The sequence below is a fragment of the Bos taurus genome, chromosome 6 (genome assembly GCF_002263795.3).
Source record: "Bos taurus isolate L1 Dominette 01449 registration number 42190680 breed Hereford chromosome 6, ARS-UCD2.0, whole genome shotgun sequence".
NCBI lineage: Eukaryota > Metazoa > Chordata > Mammalia > Artiodactyla > Bovidae > Bos > Bos taurus.
In genome coordinates this window covers 69,720,406-69,743,527 of record NC_037333.1, presented here as the reverse complement: position 1 = coordinate 69,743,527, position 23,122 = coordinate 69,720,406, and the positions used below count along the sequence as shown (strand labels likewise).

The 23,122-nt window shown below is 48.2% G+C and overlaps 1 protein-coding gene across 6 annotated transcripts in view; it reads right to left on the bottom strand.

The window, feature by feature from the left end:
• Positions 1 to 19,752, bottom strand: part of PDGFRA (platelet derived growth factor receptor alpha) — a 47,774-nt gene extending 28,022 nt beyond the window's left edge. For 2 of the 6 annotated variants that reach the window (XM_005207944.5, XM_059887323.1), the window contains exons 1-7: positions 15,953 to 16,036; positions 10,222 to 10,282; positions 8,429 to 8,746; positions 4,278 to 4,538; positions 2,823 to 2,953; positions 775 to 946; positions 493 to 682 (exon numbers count right to left, since the gene is read on the bottom strand). In XM_005207944.5, coding sequence (XP_005208001.1) covers positions 493 to 682; positions 775 to 946; positions 2,823 to 2,953; positions 4,278 to 4,538; positions 8,429 to 8,746; positions 10,222 to 10,270 — 1,121 coding nt within the window. In that variant the 5' untranslated portion in view covers positions 10,271 to 10,282; positions 15,953 to 16,036. Of the gene's footprint in view, positions 1 to 492; positions 683 to 774; positions 947 to 2,822; positions 2,954 to 4,277; positions 4,539 to 8,428; positions 8,747 to 10,221; positions 10,283 to 15,952; positions 16,037 to 18,410; positions 19,002 to 19,577 lie in introns of those variants that run through there. The other 4 variants (XM_059887321.1, NM_001192345.3, XM_010806122.3 and 1 more) reach the window with 4 other exon arrangements.
• Positions 19,753 to 23,122: the final 3,370 nt, after the last annotated feature.

Below are 23,122 nucleotides of genomic sequence, written 5' to 3'. Positions count from 1 at the left end.
CTCCTGACCAAATTTACTCAGACACTACTCTTATTTCCCATGAAAGTCTCACTGGGGCAAATGTGTTTCAAATTAAGCCAATGATGTTGTGTTTCATGTAGGCTTATGTGATAACTGCCCTGGAACTGGAATCACCATACATGTCTACTTGCAATATGGGTGATGGATATCAGGGAATATATATGAAAACCAAGTGGGTCCAATTTTACTTTCTTTCCTCCACCCCTTTCTGAATCCAGGAACCTGTCTTTCATTGGGAGCAGAGATTTTTCAGTTCTTTCTTCTCATTTCATTGTTACATACTTACCAACATACTATTATTGCATTGCAACATTATCATGAAATGCACCTGATTTCCAGTATCTTCTATTTCTGATTGCTAAATTTTCTATACTGACTCTTGTTTGGGGTCATAAGACACACACAAACCTCAGTCTATCTAAGAATATACAATACAAAGAAAAGGCAAACCTGAGAAGGGTGTTTCTTTACCTTATTTCCTGAATCTTTTCTATGTCAGTGGTGATCTCCGTGAGATTCTCAATCAGAGTCAGGTTGTCCTTTAGCCAGGTTATCTTGGGAGGGGGATAGGCCTGCACATCCACCACAAAATGCTTGACTTCATGCAGGTTGACAGCTTCCAACAGGTTAAAGTTGGGTTTGATTTCAATAAATCCTTTCTCTGTACAGGGAAGAGTTTCCATTAAACAATGATCACCTCACGGTGGATCCCAAGCAGCATGGCCGACAGGCATTTTAGGAAGCAGAGTGTACCGTGAACAGAAATGGTGACGTTCCTCATCTTTTTGACCTCCTTGGTGGCCTGGTGGGCAGCACATTCGTAATCTCCACTGTCTTTCACCGTGGCCTCGGGAACCCTCAGAGTGTACACCAACTTGATGGACGGGAACTTGGTTTCCTCCAGCCTCGTGATGCCTTTGCCTTTCTACAGCAGAAGAGGAGGAAAACTGACTCTAACAAGATGCTTCCTAAGAGGGAACCCCTGCGTAAGTTATGGGCTCAGTGATAACAATACACCAATGTGGCTTCCTGGATTGTAACAAGTATACCACCCTGTGGGGATATAGACGGGGGAGGCTGCTCCTGTGTTGAGCCCAAGGGGCAATGCAGGAAATCTTTGTACTTTTTACTCAGTTTTGCTATGAATTTAAAGCTGCTCTAAAGGGACTTCCCAGGTGGTCCAGTGGCTAAGACTCCATGCAACCAATGCAGGGGCCTGGGTTCAATCCTTGGTCAGGGAACTAGATCCCACATGCATGGGGGAGAGAAATGGAACAAAGGAGAGATACTATCAGATGCCAAAAAAAGAGCAAGGAGCAGAAATTTGCAAACTAGGAGTGAAGGGGGAAAGACCATATATATATATATATATATATATATATATATATATACATACACACACACATATATGTTTATATGTGTGCGTGTGTGTATACATATATATTTATTTATTTACTTATACATAGATGGGTTTTGCTCTCCAAAAGGGCGCTGCATTAAACACTGTTAAATGGTTTCTGCGTGGGACCATCACAGCCTTTTACACACAGTTCATACACACTGACCATGATAGGTTAGAATGAATGAGAACTGGACTTAACATACACACACCAATACATATAAAATAGGAAAACAACAAGGACTTACTATATAGCACAGGGAACTATACTCAATATTTTATGATAATCTATAATAAAAAGAATCTGAAAAAGAATATATATATTTTATATATATTTATATAACTGAATTACTTTGCTGTACACCTGAAACTAACACAACTTTGTAAATTAAATATACATCAATAAAATAAACAAAAGGATGAATGAGACCCTATGTGTAAATTCCCAGGGACCAGAGATGACACAGTGGCTCCCCTTCCCCACCTCCACTCCTCCCTTCTTCTTCTTTCTGTGGATGGGCCAGCTTCCACCAGAGTGCTCGGGATTCAGCAAAGATCACTAAATCTTTACTGAATGATTCAAGTTATGCCTGTTCACTGAAGGAAAGTTATGCATAGAAAAACCAGGCAGGGAATTCCCAGGCAGTCCAGTGGTTAGGAATCTGTGCTTCCACTGCCAGGGGCCTGGGTTCGACCCCTAGTGCGGTTTCGAGGTACAGTCAAAATAACAAACAAATGAATTTTTTTATAAAGGAATTTCCCTGGTGGTCCAGTGGCTAAGACTCTGTGCTCCCAATGCAGGGGGCCCAGGTTGGATCCTGGTCAGGGAGCTAGATCCCACATGCTTCAAATAACAGTTTGCATGCCACAACTAAAAGATTAAGACCTGCTGCTGCTGCTGCTGCTAAGTCGCTTCAGTCGTGTCCGACTCTGGCTCATATTAAAACAAAGGCAAGACCAGGCAGGCAAGAAACAGAGTATCATGGGCGTCCACAAGGCAGGGAAGCAGGCAAACAACATTACCCAATGCCTTAAAATTCAAAGGCATGGGAGGCAAGAAAAGGAGAATTCATGACTTTCAGCAATCAGAAACTTTTAAAATTCATTTGTGTTTTGCTTTGCTAATTTTTTGGTCATTATCTTGTAGCCATATAACCTGCCTATCTGATGAAAAAAGAGCACTCAGTGTGAAATCTCTATGCATTCTGAAGGACCTGGTTCAGCTATCATCATCTCAGACTCTCCCACTGCTCTAATTACCACAATGTCCTCTTGTCAGAGTGTGTATCAGAGATGGAAAGCTAAGGTCAAGAGGAGGTCAGTGTTTTGCCCCATGAGCGATAGGTCTTTGAAGCCCTACTGTGATCCACTCCCTGCCACCAGGGGCCTTGAGGGTACCTACCATTTGTCCAGGGTAAGTCCACTGAAAGTCAACCACCTCGTTGTTAAAGACGGTGCAGGTGACCACAATTGATTCGCCTGCCTTATACACAGTCTTAGGAGATTCCATTTCCAGATCAAGTTTTGATGTTGCTATTAAAAAAAAGAACAAACACAAGAACCTAAATATCCAAAGTATAGTCAGGATCTTACAAGGTTTGAATTTTTAAAGAAGATTCTGAAAAATAATTTGCAAACAACTTTGATCAAGACAAAATTTTGAAAATCTCAGAAGCCTTGATCTGCGTTGCCATACATAATTTGGTATAAAGTACTCCATTCTAAAGGAGATCACTCTTGGGTGTTCATTGGAAGGACTGATGTTGAAGCTGAAACTCCAGTATTTTGGCCACCCGATGCAAAGAGTTGATTCATTGGAAAAGACCCTGATGCTGGGAAGGATTGGGGGCAGGAGGAGAAGGGGATGACAGAGGATGAGATGGCTGGATGGCATGAGTTTGGGTAAACTCCGGGAGTTGGTGATGGACAGGGAGGCCTGGCGTGCTGAGGTTCATGGGGTGGCAAAGAGTTGGACGTGACTGAGCGGCTGAACTGAACTGAACTGAAAACACATACACATATATACATATACGCACATGCAAAACAATAACAATAGTAATAATAAATTCCAATTCGCCAGAAGACCACATTCGAATCCTCAAGCATTTGGGTGCATTATGACTGCAATCACTTTTATTGACCGATCAAGGCTTTACTGACTTCACTTTCCTAGCCACTAGCTCCTATCCCATCATTTATTTATTCTCCTCTTCTCTCCCATTCTGCTTCCCAGTTATTCTCAGCATCTCAACCTAGCATGGAGTCTGGCATAAAATAAGCCCTTCACAAGAGTTAAATGGTATACTCTCACTAACACCATACTGCATGTAAGTGCTCTATAAATGTGTTGGCCCAAGCGTGGTTTATACATTCCCATTTGCATTAACCACTCACATCAAAGGGATGAAGTCGGCAGCTACCAGCTTTTCTCAAAATCACTTTTCTGAAGTTATAAAAATTAACCTAGAAGTCCAACCCCCACAGGTGTGTGTTTGTAGTTACGGCCTTTGTAGTCAGGAATGCGACTAAAACAGTAAGAGGCTTATGCAAGAAAAAAAAAATTCCTTACTGTATACTGAAGTTGAAACACGAAGTTGAAACACGAGATCGTACATGGATAGGAAAGATTTTGCCTTTAGTAATGCCAAGCTTCATATTATTACAGCCACAGAGATGAGCTTAACATTGTAGGTTCAAGGTGGGGTTAATCTACCTTTAGGAGGTTAATGCCAAGTCCCCATATCAGAATTTGGGGGTTCCATCACTAGGGACTAGGATTTTAAAAGAAAATTCTACATGTATTTGATGACTTTGCCTGTACCTCTTATTTAGAGAAGATAAGAGAGAGCACAAGTACCTGTGTAAGCATAAACATTGAATGGAATGGTCTGGAACTTCTTCCCTCTGACCGTGGCCTCACAGATATAGAGCCCGACACTGAAGGTTCCTTTAAAGCCTTGTCTGCTGTCATAGGAGGCAGGCACTATCCCCTCACTGCTGAGTAAGGTCACTGGAGTCTCAGGATCAGTCGTGCGGCATGGGATGATGACCGAATCTTCGTCCTCCACGATGACCAAGGAATCTGTCATTCCTAGAGGTACGAAGGCTACATCTGGGTCTGACATTTGGGGGAAAAAATGAAAAACACATTAAGGATTAATTTCACCTTCACACATATATGCAAAAAAATTACTTCTTTGGCATTAGTCATATTAGGTATGAATTTTACCTTTACTCATAAATCCAGAAGTGTCACCCCACTGACATTTGTCATCCTAACAGCTAGAAGGTGATTTTTTTAAGGTATGAACAATACCAAATTGCCCGTGCCTTCTTAAAAAATACTGAAAACAAATATAAATACTGTCAGAAATGGAGGTCAAAATTTAAACTACAAAACACAAAACAAAATGGATATTAAAATAATCAAGTCTGAAAAAAAATCATCAAGTCTGCTCAAAACATGAGAAAATACTCATAATTTTTGAATATGAAATGCTTTTTACAATGCCTATGACCTATAGCTGTATTACTTGAAAAGTAGTACAGAAATCTACTAAAAAATAACCTCTCAAATAATAAATAAAATGTATAATTCCACAAATGTATAATAGCCTGAGACTTTTCTTTTCAAAAGACAACCGGCTATTTAAACTACTTGGTAATAAGTACTGAGAGTTTCCAGCATCAGTTTCACAAAGGATACACAACTCTAGATAATTGCAAACAAAATCTCTAGCAATGCAGAGCCTGGCCGGATGATGTTTGTGCTGGGGCAAGGGAGAAATAGGAAAAATCTCTGGACAATCTTAGGCAGATCAAGACTCAGTTTAACAAACCCACCTTCCTACCACTGTCTTCAAAGCAGGGGAGCATTTATGTGAGAACGACAATGGGTGACATACTAAATATCTATTCCTTTTGAAACAATTTTTTTTCAATTGTTAGGAAAGAAAGTTGATACAGATGAGAATGGCAGAAAAGAAGTGAAGAGGGTTTAGATCCATAGTTACAGAAGACAGGGAAAGGTGCCAATTTTAAACTTTTTTTTGGCTGTTCCATGCAGATAAGGGATTTAGTTCCCTGACCAAGGATCAAACCCAGGCCCCCAGAAGTGGAAGCTCGCAGTATTAACCAAGAGACCTCCAGGAAAGTCCCAAGGAGCCATTTTTAAAAACTTGATAAAGCAGAAAGGTAGGAAGATATACTTCTGAAACTCCCTTACTCAATGTCCGCTAAAACAACACAGATGGCAAGAGCTATAAATGGTTTATATGCTTGTTTATTGAAGCCAAGTACTCTAGTTTGGGGGCTTCCCATGTGACTCAGCGGTAAAGAATCCGCCTGCCAGTGCAGGAGATGTGGGTTCGATCCCTGGGTCGGGAAGATCCCCTGGAGAAGGAAATGGCAACGCACTCCAGTATTCTTTCCTGGAAAATCCCATGGACAGAGCCTGGCGGGCTACCATCCATAGGGTCGCAAAAGAGACACAACTTAGCGATTAAATAAGACAAGACCAAAATTCTAATTGTATTCCCCTTTAATTCAACCATCTATATACTAAAATTTCCATGACTTGAATTTGTTTTTAGAGTTCCAAATTCCTGAACTCTATTAGCAAAGATTCCAAAAAACAAAGCCACAAAATAACTTCAGGTTAAAATATACAGTTTGATCTATAACACATCAGCCAGAGTTTCCTTTAAAGTTCAAGTCTTCCCTACCATCAAGTACTACTTATGCAATGCAAGATCCAGGTTCTATCCCTGGGTTGGGAAGATCCTGTGGAGAAGGGAATGGCAACCCACTCCAGTATTCTTGCCTGGAGAATTCCATGGACAGAGTAGGCTGGCGGGCTACAGTCCATGGGGTCGCAAAGAGTCGGACACGACTGAGCGACTTTCACTTTTCACAGATACAGACACAGGTACAGAGATAAACATAGATCGTTACAAAGGAATGCCCAGAGAATGCTAGGTGGGTGGTAAAGCAAATGAGATGCATGAGCTTGCATCTCAAGCTCATGGCTAAGTCTAGTTGATTAGGGTGGCTGCTGCCAGAAAGCACCACACATTCTGCCTGACTCTGAAATCCATCCCAACCTTAAGCCATTCCTTCCAGAGATGTTTCCAGACAAAGACTGTGTGGAACCAGGTCTCCCTAGACTGGAGGACTCCCAGACCTTCTTTACACAGAGGTCTAGGACTCATCTACCCCCACTTCCTTCCTTCTCTCCTTCATTCAGGGTCACACTTGCACTGCAGGCAGACAACTCTCCCAGCCTCTGCCGGATCCCTCCTCATCTTCTCTCATAAGCAGTGAACCAGTGAAGTTGCTCAGTCGTGTCCAACTCTTTGCAACCCCATGGACGGTAGCCTTCCAGGCTCCTCCATCCATGGAATTTTCCAGGCCAGAGTACTGGAGTGGGTTGCCATTTCCTTCTCCAGGGGATCTTCCCGACTCAGGGATTGAACCCAGGTCTCCCACGCTTTACCATTTGAGCCACCAGGGAAGCCCTTCTCTCATAAGCCTCTCCTTTAATATATCCCTTGCATATTTAACTCCACCTTACTCCTATGCTGGCATTTGCTTCTTGGAGGACAAAACACAACACTGACCAAGATTTTTATTAGAAAGAAAAAAATCCATTCCAACTCATCAAGGTTAAATACAGGCACACCTTGGTTTACTACACTTTGCTATATTGTGCTTCACAGATACTGGATTTTTCACAAATTCAAAGTTTGTGAATGCTGCATCAAGAAAATCTATTGGTGCCATTTTCCCAACAGCATTTGCTCACTCTGTGTCAAATACGGGTAAATCTTGTAATACTGCAAATGTTTTCATTATCATTACATTTGTTACAGTGATCTGTGATTGGTGATCTCTGATGCTGCTGCTGCTGCTAAGTCACTTCAGTCGTGTCCGACTCTGTGCGACCCCATAGATGGAAGCCCACCAGGCTCCCCCATCCCTGGGATTCTCCAGGCAAGAACACTGGAGTGGGTTGCCATTTCCTTCTCCAATGCATGAAAGTGAAAAGTGAAAGGGAAGTTGCTCAGTCGTGTCCGACTTGTAGAGACCCCATGGACTGCAGCCTACCAGACTCCTCCATCCATGGGATTTTCCAGGCAAGAATACTGGAGTGGGGTGCCATTGCCTTCTCTGTCTCTGATGCTACTATTGTAAAAAGATTACAACTCACTGAAGGCTCAGATGATGGTTAGTATTTTTAGCAATAAAATATTTTAAAATTAAGGTATGTACATTGCTTTTTAAGACATAATGCTATTGCACACTTAACAGGCTACAATGTGGGACTTCTCTGGTGGCCCAGTGGTTAAGTCTCTATGTTCCCAATCCAGGAGGCACAGGTTTAATCCCTTGGTCAGGGAACTAAGATCCTGCATGCCACATGACATGGCCAAAAAAAAAAAAAAAAGACTACAGAAGTGTAAACATCCAATGCACTAGAAAACCAAAAATAAAAATAAAAATTTGTATGACTCAATTTATTGCAATATTCACTTCATGTTGGGATCTGGGAACCAAACCCACAGTCTCTCCGAGGCGTGCCTGTATATGTTTTTTGGATTTGAAAAATATCATGGTTATTTTGAAGCCATTATAATGAACTATAAGCCACTCCAAGATAAGCCCTATCTAACTAATTTTTGTGTCCCCAACACTTAGCAGTGCCTGATACGCAGTACATGCAAGTAAGAGATCAAAATGAATAGAAATGAGTACATTTCAGATTTTCCTCACAATGCCAATAAAAGATGCCACAATGAAATGGTTTTCAAAACTTAATATAGTTCTAAAATGTTAACAATGAATATTTCTGGATGATGACAGGACAAATGATCTTGATTTAAGCTTGTGTGTTTGTAGTTTTCAAATTTTCTCTGATAAATATTTATTATTTTTCTACTTCTAAAAACTTTCATGCAATGAACAGGCAAGACAGGACAAGCCTGGTCCAGGGGGACCCAGGCAACTCACCTGGCACGTAGATGTAAATGTGCCTGCCCTCGATCTCGTTCTCGTCCATCTGCGTGTGGTTGTAATAGCAAGTGTACAGCCCAGTGTGGGCCGCCGAGGCGCTGACCACTTCCAGCACTGTCACAAAAAGGCCACTGTTGTTCTCCTCGTTTCTGATTTCCACGTCGGGGTACTCTTCTTCAGACATGGGGTACTGCCAGCTCACTTCACTCTCCCCAAAGCATCTCAGAGAAAAGGATGAATTCAGCTGCACAACCCTCTCATTTTCATTGGGCAGGATGGAGGGTAATGAAAGCTGGCAGAGGATTAGGCTCGGCCCTGTAAAAGGAAACACGCTCTGAACAGGATGCAGCCCGAAAGGACGGTCTCACCCAGAGCAGCTTCTGTGAACAATGACCATTTCTACGCAAAAATTCGTTAGCCTGGATGCCCATGAAAGGCCCCCCATTATGAACAGCACCGCATCTGCTGAGAGCAGCAAACGCTCCAAAAGCCTCAATAGCCCTGTCCAGCCCCTGCTGGGCTCACCCCTCCAAACACTCCAATGGACAGAGGACTTCTCACTCCAGCTCCATATCTTAGACGCTTATGTGGGACCACGAAATAGCGCAAGATGGCATAAGCTCAAGCTCATATGGGCTCTTTACTGTCTGCGTTCCCTATGGACAGAGGAACGGACTGAACAAAGCACAAGGCAGCTTTGTGCTCAAGAAGCATGCGTCTTCCATTTCTCACAATACTCTGGCGTGCCTCCTCTCTAATGACTTCCAAAACCAAAGTAGGAGGATGTGGATTTCAATTCAAAAAGAATAAGTCAAGCCCAAGAGTGAAAACTCTTCAGTTCATCTTAGAACCTAAAATGTCAGTTCAGCTTCCCCTGTCTATAAAACTGGTAGAAGTGATATTATGACTAAATTACGCACTCAAGATCACTAATCCCCTTCTAAGCCTGGTGCGGGAAATCACCCAACTTCAGTATGTGTGCACTCTGATTGGTCAGCTTGTTAAGAGGGATGTGGAAAGTGCACCTGAGTCCCTATTGTCCTGCGGGTGACGAATACAGAGTGGACTTCAGAACTCCTAAATCACTGATCATGCTCAATGTTGCCATATCCATCCAAGTGAGACCTAAAGAGACTAATAGGCTTAAGTTAACTCCTCAGACTAGAAAAACACTGGTGTCATGGTGAACATCTGCAATTCATGATTATCTGGATGAAAACTAAGAAAGTCCAATAAATATTTCAACACGTGGCCCTGCTGGCATCCTCCTGGTGGAAAAGTTAGTAAGCTTCCCCAAGCGTGAGATAGTGAGTAATTCAGTTTCAAGGCCAAAGGTGACTCAAAGATTTTGCAGCAATTAAAGCATCTTCCATTTAAGGCAGGTGTAACTTAAGACACGTATGATTTCCTGGATGAAAATTTCCTCTCTTTGTTTCCTTTGAGCATTCTTGAATTTATTTCTCTGACCCACCTCTCCTGGAAACCCATGACCCAGGAAACGGAAGAGGGTGGCGGGCAAATTTAAACTATTATTCCTAACAGCGTGTCAATGCCATGATGACACAGACTGAAATTGCCACCAGAGAACATTCTTTTTGGCATTAGCGCAACACAGCAAGGGGAACTGAATGTGTGTAGTCCTTCTAGATAACATCTTGTTTCTCTTTACTCTTTTGGACTGTTTGCAGGAATACAGGCAATACACCCCCAGAGCACAGAACTTAGGTGGGCGGGCGGGGGGCGGGGATTGCCCCTACGACAACAAACTCAGAGAGGCTTGAGATCCATACCTGTGAAGAGACAGCCTAAGACCAGGAGTGCCCAATGGGAAGTCCCCATTGTTCTGGAAAACTGAAAAAGTCAAACAGAAACAATGTTAGTCAATAAAACAACTAGTCATGAGCCTAGTTCTCTTTGTGCTTTGTGCTATGGAAAATGTTAACGACATCATTTCAGTCAACAACATGCTGGTTAAAGTAAGATTCACAGTTAAAACAGTAAAATGCCTAAGAAGAAGGAGTTATATAGCCTTGTGTGGGCCCAAGACCATGACAGGAGCCAGCTAAAGTCGAAACCCTTTTTGATTGCCTGCAGCTTTCAAATTCCAAAACGTCTGGCTTTATTGTCTTGGAATATGTCCAAAAGTACAGAAGAACGGTTCCTCTTAAAACATTTAAATTGATTGCGAAAAACAAATAAACGTGTATTTACTCAACTTCTAAACCTGAGCTGTTTTCACTCAAAATGGGTTGTCATTTGCTTTGTGCTTTGCTAACAGAAAGTACGCGGTCGCATCCTCAGCAACCTTTGGAAAAGATGCTTGGACTGCCAACGAATGTCTTAATACTTAAGAGCCATTCTGTACAGAGGGTACCAGAAGCTGCACTCACCCAGTGTCACTTAGAGGATATCATACGCCGATCTGTAGGCTCAGGCCTGGGGCCCCAGTCCAAGCTCTCCCAGGACCTGCTACACTTAGAGTCAGGCTAAACGAGGCACAGAAAGCCCAGGGCACAGGCATGGAAGGCGAAACAGTAAAGGAAGTGAAGAAGTGAGAGGAAATGAGAGAGAAAAGTGTGGCTAAATTCCTGTTTCAGGGATACAGTAAAGCACAGGATAAAATTTGGACAATTCATCACACAGGTCCCTGTACCTTCAGAAAGCAAGTTCTCCACTCTGATCTCCTGCAGCAAATTCTGGGGAACAGGAGAGCAGTGGAGAGAGAGATTGAAACCGAATGTCCCTAAGACACAAACAGGGAAAAACAGTGGCCAAGAAAGAGAGGATAAGGAAAAGTAAGGGAGGGAAAAATGAAGAGGGACCTGTGCTGCCCTGAAGTAAAACCATGGAAGTCTATTCTGGTCCACCTTCTGAGAAGGTCCCTTTATCCTTTTCTTTCCACGTACACCTCACACATTTTATCATCTCCCCCTTCACTTCCCACACGAAGTAACTGAGAAAATGATCTTCCTGAGGTCCACCCAAAGGAGCCTGCAGGGGTTGGGGCCATTGAGCACCCAAGTTTCAAATAAAGAAGCTCCACTGAGAGTCGTGGGCAGTGGCACAAGCTACAAGATGATCCTTAAAAAGATCACCCAGGCCTGGGCTTGGGATACACTGGGTCCCTGAGTTGCTCAAAACCCCAGTTCACGCAATGGAACGAGTTCATAGCACTTAATTTGTTCCACAACTGACTCTGGAAACGAAGATGTGTGTGCATGATTCCTGAGTAAACTGTCTAAAAAACAGAAGAATACAGCCAATGTATGCCTGTGTTTAGTCCTTGTTTCCTCCTCCTTTTTTTTCGTTGCAGAGGATCCAGTAGATAACAACCTAGTAGTTTTGGGTAGAGCCTGATCATTTATTTTCGCTTGAATCTGGGAACTGGCCTACTCACAGACATCAGATTTCTGCCTCATTAAAGTCTACCAGTTAAATGGAGGAGGAAGAAAGGGGAAAGATGGAATGCTGATAATGGGGAGGGAGGAGTTAGACAGGAAAGAAATGATGATAATTCTGATTTCTCCAAAGCAGAACAAGAAACCAGTATTTGCTCAAAAGGGTCATGTGTATGCCATGCTTGTTAACAATAACTCTTTGAAATATCTGATGTTTTAAAGTGCCACTTGAGGCTCAGAGAGGCTTAGCAAATGACCCAATATCACACAGCTGGTAGTAAAGCCAGGATTCTAACACCAAGTCTGTGTAATGCAAAAACCACGCTCTCTCCAAGCCACCATATGGTCTCTCTCAAGGGAAGGTCAGTGTTTCAGCCTTGTGGGCTTCCCCCACCCTCAACTATTTCCTCATGCAAATTGGGGCCCTGCTTTCCTCCTCTGCTCACTGCCACAGCGAGAGAAGCACAAGGCGCTCTGAACTGGAGAGCAATCTGCACAATGCTGGCTGGATGACAGTCTCCAAGGATCCTGGCATGTGCTGGAGGTTTCAGGGTTTCCTCACTGCTGCAATGACAGGCACAGGGTCCCCAGAGCCAGGCTGGCCAACCTGATTTACCACATGGCCTGTGTGTTTGTACATATAAATATCAGCCTCCCACTGATAATCCACTTAGCGAACTTCAAAGGAGCCCTCCACAGCCAGCTTGGGTTTTATCACATTTATATGCTGCATTTCTCTAGTGGGGCTTGCCAATGATGCACTTTTAAAGCATTCCCAAGCTCGACAGAGGGGCTCGCTGCTTTTACAAGGCAGGCTCTGAAGGGCATTTTGCCCTGGCCAGGCCCCACCAGACTTCCTTCTGTGCATCCAGATACGGGGGACCCAATGCCAGAGAGGATTACTTACTGACATACAAAGTGGGCAATGAAAACAGGACCTCCGAGCAAGCGATAACGGTGCAAATACTGAAAATCAACGTGTTTGCTCACCATTTCAAACTCCCATCTCTGATAAGAGTGGTTCCCTGGCTAGAAACCCAGGCGTAGTTGTGAAGTTTCATGTCATTACTCATCTGTGACTCAGACAATTTACTCGTGAATAATTGCAGACTGTGAGCCTTACAGGGAGGTGATGGAAAACAACTGGGAAGAACGGAGCTTTCCCTGCCTCTTGGCCCTGGAGTGAGAATCTCTAGGAGTGGTATTGCTGTTTCCACTGCTTTTCCACTCTGGGAATAAATGCTCCTCCAGAATCAATAACCCCTATCCCAGCGCTCATCCAAAAGTCAGACGTGCAAATATAATTGAGGTTGCAGATTCAGACAAACATGGCATGCTATGAGTCAGCAAGAATAAATCACTTTGCAAGGTGGAATGATGGATTTCATCCAAAAAAAATTTAATCATAATCATTTCTCTCATGCCAACTGTATGTTGGACTTCTGTCACAATCCTCTATAATCACAGCTTACTGCCACTGGTTAGAGAAACAATCGGAGAAAAAAAGATCTCTGCTGTGTTCACTCTGAGGCAAGTAGCTGTGGCCTCCCCTTCCACCCCTCATTCTCATTCGTTTCTTCTCTCAATAGATGCTGATATGATAGAAATGGCATTGGGCTAGGCTCTGATCCCACATCTGACACCCAGTCTAACCTCTCTGAACCTCAGTCTCTCTCTGTAAATCAGCACTAAGAATACCTCATTTGCTGGCTTGCCTTAATGCATTATTATAAAGACTAAATTCCACACAGTTTAATTAAAAGGGCTGCAGAAACTGCAGCTGTTGGTTTTCATGCTGCCTCTTTTTCTATAGGTTCCAAAGATGTCTTAGCCAAGAGGGACATCAGAGTGGCTACTTCAACATCTATTTACTGAGAGAGTCAGGAACCAGAGGCCACTTGACTGGCTCTGCACCACCAGTGTTAGCGGAGAATTGGGTCTGAACTCTGATACAGGGAAGCCTGATGTAGCTATCAAGACTGTTCCCAGCTGAACCAATATATATATATACAGTCATGTAAACAGAGAAAAAAAATCTGTTTGCAGCCACTATTCTTTCTCTTTAACACACTGCCATGCCCGTCCCTGCAAACAGAAGTGAAGAGCCATTAACTATGACTCTACAATCAAAACCAACATGCTAAGCTAGAGAGTAAACAGACGGCAAGCAACGCAAGGGCACTATTTCCAGAAGAGAGAGCATGGCATTCTTCTCACAAACCCAGAGGGCTGGCTTCCGGATCACCAACTGCTCAATGCAGCCCGCTGCAGAGCCGCTGAATATTGAATTTCACCCCACCCTGGCATGATTAGAGGCCACTGAAGACTCTCTCACAGTCCCAAAAGCCACTGACGACTTCAAGATTCAGATTTCCGAGGTTCAGTTAATTTCAGCTCTCCTTAGTTAATTCTAACTGTGAAAATTACATGTGCTGTTTTTCTTCCCTGTGACAAACGTTCCTGTGACTTCAGTCCAGGCGGTCCAAATGCTGGTTCACCCTGGTGGCAACTTGAGCGAGGGAGTGTTTACTGGGATCTGCACCTCACCAGAACCTGTTTTGTTGTTTTTATCTTCTTGAGTTCCATTAGACATTCCAGTGCTGGGTGGGAGCTGGAGTATTTTTACATGGGAACATTTTGTGGGACAATCTGAGCTCATAAACTTTTCTGCTCCCCTGTACCAGATATTTAACCAGGGGAGTCTAAAATGTCACTTCCTGTTGATTGTCACCAAACTGGTGTGACACCCAATGGGACAACCTTAGGTGCAGCAGCTTGTACTATACTTGAGGCTCACCAAATCCCCAACATTAGGGCTTCACTGTAAAAGGAAACGCAAAAACTGGCCTATCTTCTTCGCAGGTCTGCTCTGATAACCCGATGTGGTGGGCCAACACTTGGCTTATTAGGTAAATACAAAGGATTAACAACTATGGCGAAAGACTACCCCAAAAGTCCATAAAACAAGGGCTGTCAGTCCAGTGATTCTTGTAGCTTCACAGAAAACTAAAACTTGGTCCTACTGGACCGAAAAATGCGTCTTGCTGATGCCACGACTTGCTTAAAATCTCCGCGAAGCCGATGCCAGCAAAGGATCGTTGCAGTTCTCATATAAAACCAGCAGGTGGCAGTATTGGTCCAAGAGACAGGCAGTCCTCCGGGTTCGCGGCGACGTAAACGCTGCTACAAGTCCTGTGTTAACATATCTCAAATCTTCCAATCTCCTACTTAATTAGGTGGCACGTTTGGGTTTCGTGGTGCCCTCTGTTCCAAGCCCGTAGAATAGAAGCCGGTGAAAAGGCTTAACGTTCCGCTGGGCCCCAAGAGAATTCGCCAGACATCATCACCAGCACCGTCAGCATCATCCCTGCCCGCGGGTCGTCCGGGGCGACTGAGCTTCGGGAGCCAGGAAAATGGCGCTGCCATTCCAGGTCGCAAAGGTTTGGAAGGTTCAGCAGGAAAAGCCACTCGGGAGTAGCTCGAGTGGTTCAGGGTTTTGTTTAGCCAATGTTCTCCCCATCTCGCAGTGTCCACCCGTTGAGGGGAGACAGACCACCTGGGCCGCGCTAGGTGGGGTCCCCGACGCCGCAGCCGGGCGCGAGCTGTCGGGTCTGTTCGTAAGCCACTGTCACCGCCTCGTAAACCCCGAGGCGGGGGCCGCGACTGCCACGCAGCCTGGGAATTGCGGGCTGATTGGAAACGACTGTTCCCGTTGCACAATAACGCGGGGTCATAAAACAAACAAACAGCAACAGGCCGCCTGCGCGGCAGAAGGATTTTCGAAGGGCCAGAAAACAAAAGTCGCCCCATCCCTCCAAAGGAGTGCCCAGGACCCTATATCCTCCGCTTCGCCCACATTTCACTATTATGACACCCCCACCCTTATCACCAAACCCAGGAACCTCCGCCTCTCTCGCACACCCAGCGCCTCCAGGGCAGACAAAGTGCCTGCAAGGCGTCACTTTGAGGCTCCAGGAGTGGGTAAGGTGACCGAGGTTAGTCGAGTCCTGGGTCCCAGCACTGCGCTCCGACCCCGCCGCGGCGCCGACCTCCCGAGGCTGGCGGGGAGCCGGACGGCGCGCCGGACACCCGCTAGAGGGCGCGGCAGCCGCGCGAATCTTACCCGGCTCACTCCTCGCCTCCGCCGGTCGCTCTGGCTCCGGGTCCCCGACAGCGCAGCGGGGACCGCGCCTCGCCCACCTTCGCAGGGGAGGATCTGCGCTGGCACGGTCCGGCCCCACCACGCCCCCACAGACCCCGAGCTGGCTGCGGTCCACGCCCTCGGCCGCTCAGTCACCTTGAGGCTGGGGACAACGACCGCCCGCCCCCCGGTTTAGCGTCCTCATCCGCCGCACTCCTAGTTTAGAGCTGCGGCGGCCGCTGCGCCCTAGGCTCGACGCTCGGCGTTTGCATTGTTTTCGACTGAGACCTGAGACGGGGGCCGGACGGGGTGGAGGGAGAAGGATCGAGGGGTTTAGGGTTACAGTCGCACGCCAGCGCCTCCTATGGGCCTGAAAGCGCCACGGCCGCGGACAGCTGCGCGGAGAAGGCTGCGTGGAGCTGAGGCTGCGCTCCCTTCGCTTTAGAGAACCCAGCCTCACCCACTGCGTCCCCCTCGCCCGACGCTCGCTTTGCCCGGGTTGCCCTGGGCACACACGCTCCGCCTGCGCCTCTCACTCCTCTTTCGCGGGGAAGGGGTAGACTGCAATAGGTGGGGAATTCCGAGGTCCTCTATCCCTTTCAATCTATATTTCCAACGGACCCCTGGTTCACTGCTCAGCTGAAAACAAAAGGAAAATGCCACCGATCCATTTCAGCAAAATACAAGCACCAGCAGAGCCCTAGAGCACTGTGGGGAAACGCAATCTGCCCCAGCTCTGCATCCCACAGAAGAGAAGATCGCAAGACCTTTCCCCTCTCCCCTCGTACCCCGACGGCTGATGCTGCGCGCCGACCCTATTAGACTAGAGGCCAGGGAGATTGAGAGCCGCACCTTTCGGCGACTAAGCAGGCTTTTAGCTTTCCTCCTAGAACTGCCACTTCTCCACCAACAACATGTAACAGTCGCGGCTCCCTGGAGGCCAGAGGGAGTCCCACCCACCGGGCTCTGCAGGAAGGCGCCGGCCACCACGTCCCCAGGACGCGTCCCGGCACTGCGCGCCGCCCACGGCCGGTCCCCAGGAGGCACAAAACCGGGCCGCCTCGGCGCCAGACGCGTTTGCAGCTGGAAAGCCTGGCCCCGATGCCCCTCCCCCTACACCCCTCCCCAGTCCGCGCCCTGGGAGGAAAGCGGACCTGGGGCCGGCAGCCGGGACTCCACTTCGAGCCCCTCTCGGTCTAAAGACTGGAGCTTCCCGGTGCCTTCTCCCACCTCGTCTTTCTGTCTTCCACCCGCCACGACCCGTCGCTTTGGAGTCCAGCTACACTTGGGTCAAACCCAAAGTAAGACTGTTCAAGAGCCCCCAGCAGGGACTCACAAGGGTGTCAGTGAGTCTGTTGGGGAGTGGAGTAAGGGCCCCTTTTCCCGAGAGGACTGTGAAGAGGAGAAAACCAAGAGAGAAGGAAAAGGAAAGGAAAAAAGAGAGAAGTAAAAGAGCAAAGCAGCAGCATCAGGGCCCGGTTGGGTCAGATGGAGGTGGGGCTGGGGGTGGGAGGGAATGTTAGAACCAGAGCCAGCGCGTCACCGAATGAGGTGCGCACGTCCGGGGAGTCCCTTCCTCCCCTCCAGGGGTCCCCAGGCTCGCCGGTCTCTGGGGTGTTAGTCTGGTGAGCTGGGCGGCTGATTGTCCTGCCCCGTTTGCCCCGGATGTCTCTCCCCGCTCTAAAAAGCTGCCTAGTTCTGTTCGAGAGCGACAGTGCGGAGGCGAGTCGGTCCAAAACGTTGAGCAATTCGGTTGAGGAGCCAAAAAGCCATTTCCCACACAGCGCAGCCCGGGGCTTTTCTAGGCGGCCGGGCCGGGCGCGGGGCAGTCCGGACCTGATAAGGGTCATTCGCGCTCCCTCTCCATCCTCCGTTGGTCTCTCACCCTTGGAGATGGAGTAAGTGGCAAGTTCTTTTAAGCACTCTTTCTGCACGTCCTGGAGTCCTAGCAGGGCTTGGGGGAACAACGTGTGGGGAGGGCACTCTGGCTGCGGGAGAGACAAGGCTGAGACGCTTGGCCAGGCTACTTCACACCTGGCCAGGAGGCCGAGGTTCCTGGTCCCTTTAGGCAGCGGTCGAGCCACACTCCCTCTCGCTCTGAGCTGACAGAGACCCTTTCCGAACTGAACCGCTGATCCCAGTCGTTTCCGAGCCAAGGGGAAGCTGCCCGCTCCCTTGGCGCTATCTGGAGAAGTTAATCTCATGTATAAAAGCCTATTTCCATGGGGATAGACGATGGAAGAAGGTGGGGCGCGAGGAGACCCCTCCGGGGCGAACAGAGGCTGGCACAGGGAGTGAAATAGATACAGGGACACTGGAGAGGGTGAAGCAGCGCTGGGCCAGTGCAGGAGGCGAGTGCCCCGCACCCCCGTGTGGAAAGGGGCACGGGTACCCCGAGGCAAGTAATGAGGGCGGTTCGCCTCCCATGTATCTGTCTTACCTGGGAACCAAGTTTCTCCGTTCCGAGTTGTCCCTAACTTCCCCCACAACAAGTTCTCCACTTTTTTTCTTTGGCGACCTTCCTTCTTTCCTTCCTGCGGCCGGGACTGGGAGCAGCAGAGCTCCGGGCTTGCAAAAACGGTTCCACCGAGGAAGGGGCTGCGCAGAGATTGCTGGGGGTGGAGACCACCGCGCACAATGAGGGCCCCTTGGAGCGCAGTTCGAAATTCCTCAAATCCCAGTTGCTGGAATGCGAGGCGACGACGACTTCTTCACTCGAGGCCAAATGTGTTTGTCATTACTCCATAGACCGCCTGCCTGCCCGCCAGCCCGCGCCGCCGTCGCCCCCGCGCTACAGCGCGCAACCCGAGCGCGCTGCGGGGCTGGCGCCCTCTCTCCCTCGCAGTTCACTGATTCCCGCAAACCACTGATCCCCAAACCTTCGCCCAAATCGGCGCCCCCTCCGCTCGTCTCACAGCCGCCACGGTTGTACTGAGTCTGGCCCTTACCGGGCGCAGCACCGTCCAGTAATTACGCGTCCTGGGTCGGCGCCATGTGCACCCGGTGGGCACCCCAGGTCCGGCCCTCTCCAGCCGAGCCCTTCACGCCTCCCCTCCCCTCAACCTCTTCCGCTCCCCACTCGGCGCTTGTTTCTCCCCACCTCCCTCGGTCCACCAGTCGCGCTCCACACCGCCGGCTACAGTGCTGTCCCGCCAAACCGCGGGCGAGGAATGAAAATACTCATTAAAAACCTGTAGCCTTCCAGGACTCCATGCCAAGAAGAGGGCAAACACCTCTGCCCCCACTCCCAACACTGCTTGGTGCTCGTCCCAGTATACAGGAATATCACCCCCAACCCCCAAAAGAAACCTCAAAAATGTAAGCCTCAACAATTTCTTTGGGAGGCCATAGAGTTGTTAGAAAAATACTGCTTTTAAAAATAGGTCTGGAAAATGTGTTTTTTTAAACCCCTAGACTTTCGAACTCTATGGTTATCTTCCCTCCAAGTGAAGTTTATTCAAAATAAATTACTCTCTGGACATACAACTAGAATTCGACTCCAATTTTTTTTTTCATCGCCCAAAGTTTGAAGTTACTTCACTTCTAGCCCAAAGAGCCTGATCAGGGATTTCTTTTAGAAACAAAAATCCTTTTTCTCCTCCCTTACCTTCTCCTCCAATGTCAATTCGCAATGAAAATCCTACATGAGGAGGAAAAAGTGTGTCCACGGCCTGCAGCCCTCTCCTGCAGTCCCCTCCTCTGTTTCTCTCCCTCTAGCTCCAACTGTAATGGGCTCAAAAACCGCGTTTTGTAATTGATTCAATGTTATAGTCCATCCTTCTAAAACTAATCATTTGCTCTAAGTAAATAGCTGTCAGGAAATGAAGCCCCCCCCTCCCCTTGGCCTCTTCAAAATAAGAGTTTCCCTCGAACTCCGTGCGCTCTGAATCTTCCAGCCTTCAGATTGCGCCTTGGCTTTTCGCTCTTACGCAATCAGGGGGTCCAGCCCCAACCCCCAGACTTCGACAACAACTGGGGGGCGGAGAGAAGCCGACCAGATGGGGTGGGGGGGAGGGGGAGGTGTTGATGCTCTGCCGGGAAAGAGGTTCGTGAAAATACAAACTGCCCATCATTTCCAGAATGAGTTTGCCTCTTGATTTCGGGGGACAGTTTCCTACACTGCTACGTTGCTTTGTATTTTCTTTGAAAGGAAGAAAAGGAACACGTAAAATTGCAGTTAATGCCCAGAGAGAATATAAATCTGGAGTCGATAAGTGTTCTTTCTGTAGAAACTCCTAACCCACCTAGAATCCGGGCCGTCGGGAGAGGTCTCCGAGCCGTTGCGTTGTTTTGAACCTGGGGTCTTTTAAGGAAAGTGCCATATAGTTGCTAATCCTTTAATGGGATTAGGCCAGCTGTTGAGTCTAATATGAAGATGATGGGTGGTTTTTTTCTTGGGCGGGGAGGGGGTTTGCTTTAGTTTGGTTTGATTTTGTCTAAAGACAGAATTGAAGTAGGGTACAGAGTCGAGGGTCTGCCGTAGGTTTGGAACTTTCTCCGACAGAACGACCTTTACTCTCTTAAAGCACTTATCTTGTCTTGCCTTTGTTTTCATGGTTATCTGGGCGAGGTTGTCCTGGCTTCTATCACGCACACAAAAAGGCTCAGACTTGATCGTCTGGGGAATCTTCTACAACCAGCCTGCCACCTCCGCATTCAGGGGAAGGGTACAATTTTGACTCTCCCCGCACCCTCTCCCGCCGCGTGGGTCGGGCCGTACGGGTACACTAGGGATAAGAGGGGAGCCCCCAACCCTAGCCCTGGGGCGCCAGGCAGGAGACTAAGCCGGGAGAGGACGATCCTGCTCGCGAAGGAAAGGGGGCGCTGACGCTCCAGGAACCAGACCTGGGCAGAGTGGGGCTTCCCAGCGAGGGCGGGGGAGGGGAGCGCGTTTGCCTTCCCAACCTTCTCTAATTTCGAATTCTCTCGTTGGGTGGAGGGATCAACCTTTACCACCACCCCCGACTCTCCCCCCACCCCCACCCCCCAACACACACTTGACAGTGGCCAGGGCGGCCTGGTTTAGGCTGGAATGTGGAACAGCCATCACCTTCTCCCTTAGAGAGTGGACACGGAGCAGCCTGCAGGGGATGCTCACAGAGAAGTACTCGAAGGGGTGCTGTATGGAACTGCGACCGGCTCCTGGGGTGTCAGGTTCGTGAAGACGCCTGAGGCTGGGCTAGGGGCCTCATTCCCCAAGTCCTTCTGCGCAACCGCCTCCCGTGCATCTTCAGTTCGGGTGACTGCACTGCTCACTATTACTTCCACATGTTCCTTCAGGAAATCATTGAAGGCAAATATATGAACAGCCCCTTGTTCGGAATGCTAACAGGATACCGTAATGTTTGTAGATAACGAACGAGGACTAAAGAACCCCCCAAAATCGGAGTGCGGAATAATAGGGGGAAAGCGGGTGCTGCCTTTCATGCTAATAATAAAATCCAGCTGAGATACAAATTTTTATACCAAGGACTCGAGAGGGTAGGAGGCGAGGCAGAGCGCAGGGCCTACCCGGTAAGGCCTGCTTTGCTGCTAGGATATTGCCAGCCTGGTCAAGCCGGGATCTCCAGGACCCAGGCCTCTACTCTCCCCGCCCACAAATGGTAACTTCACAATTCCTTTCAGAGACGCTTAAAGGGACCCGAAAAGCGGACTGTGCAGGGGTGTCTTCGGGCCATAACTCCTCGCGGGTTTAAAACAGACAGAACGGATGAGCAAGTAAGCACTCAGCTGTCCTTCTGGTAGTAATTACCTGCCTAATTTGAATGATGCCTTTGTTATGATCATTAACAAACATTTGCTAAAGGTTTCCATGTGTGACATTCCAGAAGGTTTAAAGGCTTGGGGAGCTGACTCCGGGGATGGAACACCGGTGGGGGGTGGCGCAAGGGAAGCAAATGGTTGGGAGATTTCCCCGAGCCTGGGCCGAGCAGATAGAGGGAGGTCAACATCTGCCTCCCCAGCAAAAGCAAAATAAACCCACTAGTCGGGAGCAACCTCGGAGCTGGAGGCCCACGGAAAGAGGCGGTTAGTGCCTTAAAACGAGTTCTGCCCACCCACTCCTCCCACTGCTCATAGGCGGGTTTGAATCTTGCCGTCCGCCCTCTGCCGAGGTTCCGCGGATTGACTGCGCGCGTCTATCAACAGGGGCGTCACCGGGAGGTGGGGCGAGCCGTTTCCCTCTCCCAGTGTTGTTCTAAGATCCTTTCAGATTGCTCCCCTGATGCCCGGGGTCCTGGGTGGTCCAGGAGCCGCAGCGGGCAAGAAATGCCTCCTGGCCGAGGCGAACTGAGAGGTCTCTTCTCTGTCTGCTTCTGCCCGGGGCACTGCGGGGGACCCACCACCCTGAGCTCCCGGAGGAGTGACCCTCGCCGGCTTGGGTAGTTGAGCGAATGTCCCAGCCTCAACCCGGATTTTGATTTTCACCTCTTGTGTTTTTCCCTTGAGAGATCATCATGGAATTACGAATGAGGGTTTTTTCCCCAAACCCGCAGTCGGGGCGGCTGCGACCCTCTGGGAAGAAGGCCCAACTAGAGAGATGAGCCACGTGGGGAAGTCAGGGGAGCGCGGTGTTCTGGCGTGGCCTTGCGCATCTAGGCCCTCAAGCGACAAGGAAATTGGAAGCAAAAGATGGAGCAGAGCCAGCCATCAAAAAGAGCCCCCCACCCAAAGTTTTTAAAACCAAATCCAAATGATTCCTGAAAACAAAACCCAAATCTCTCCCTGCTCTGCCTCCCCGGCTCGCCCACCCCACTCCCGGGCGACCGCGGCCGGCCGCAGCCCCGGGTCACACCTTTGAGTTTCGTGGGCGTTTCCCCGCTGAGTTGGCTTTCTGTTTCTCTTCTCCTTCCCGGCGCTCCAGCCCCACCCCCCAATTCTGCTTTCCTCGGAGAATTCAGAAGGTTCTTGCGCTTTGGAAGACCTCTGATTACAGCATTTATCAAAGCCGATAGTAGCGAAAATCACCTTTAAACCAAGTCGCAGTTGGTTTTTTCAAATGAAGTTGGGGGTGTGTGGTGAGGGGGGACGCCTAGCTTTTTTTTTTTTTCTTTTCCCTAGCTTTCTGGATTGAAAATAAATGGCCATTTGGTGGCTGGGGGGCGGGGGGGAGGCGCTAACTGTCCCTTTCCCCACCCTCTTTCAATTCTTGTC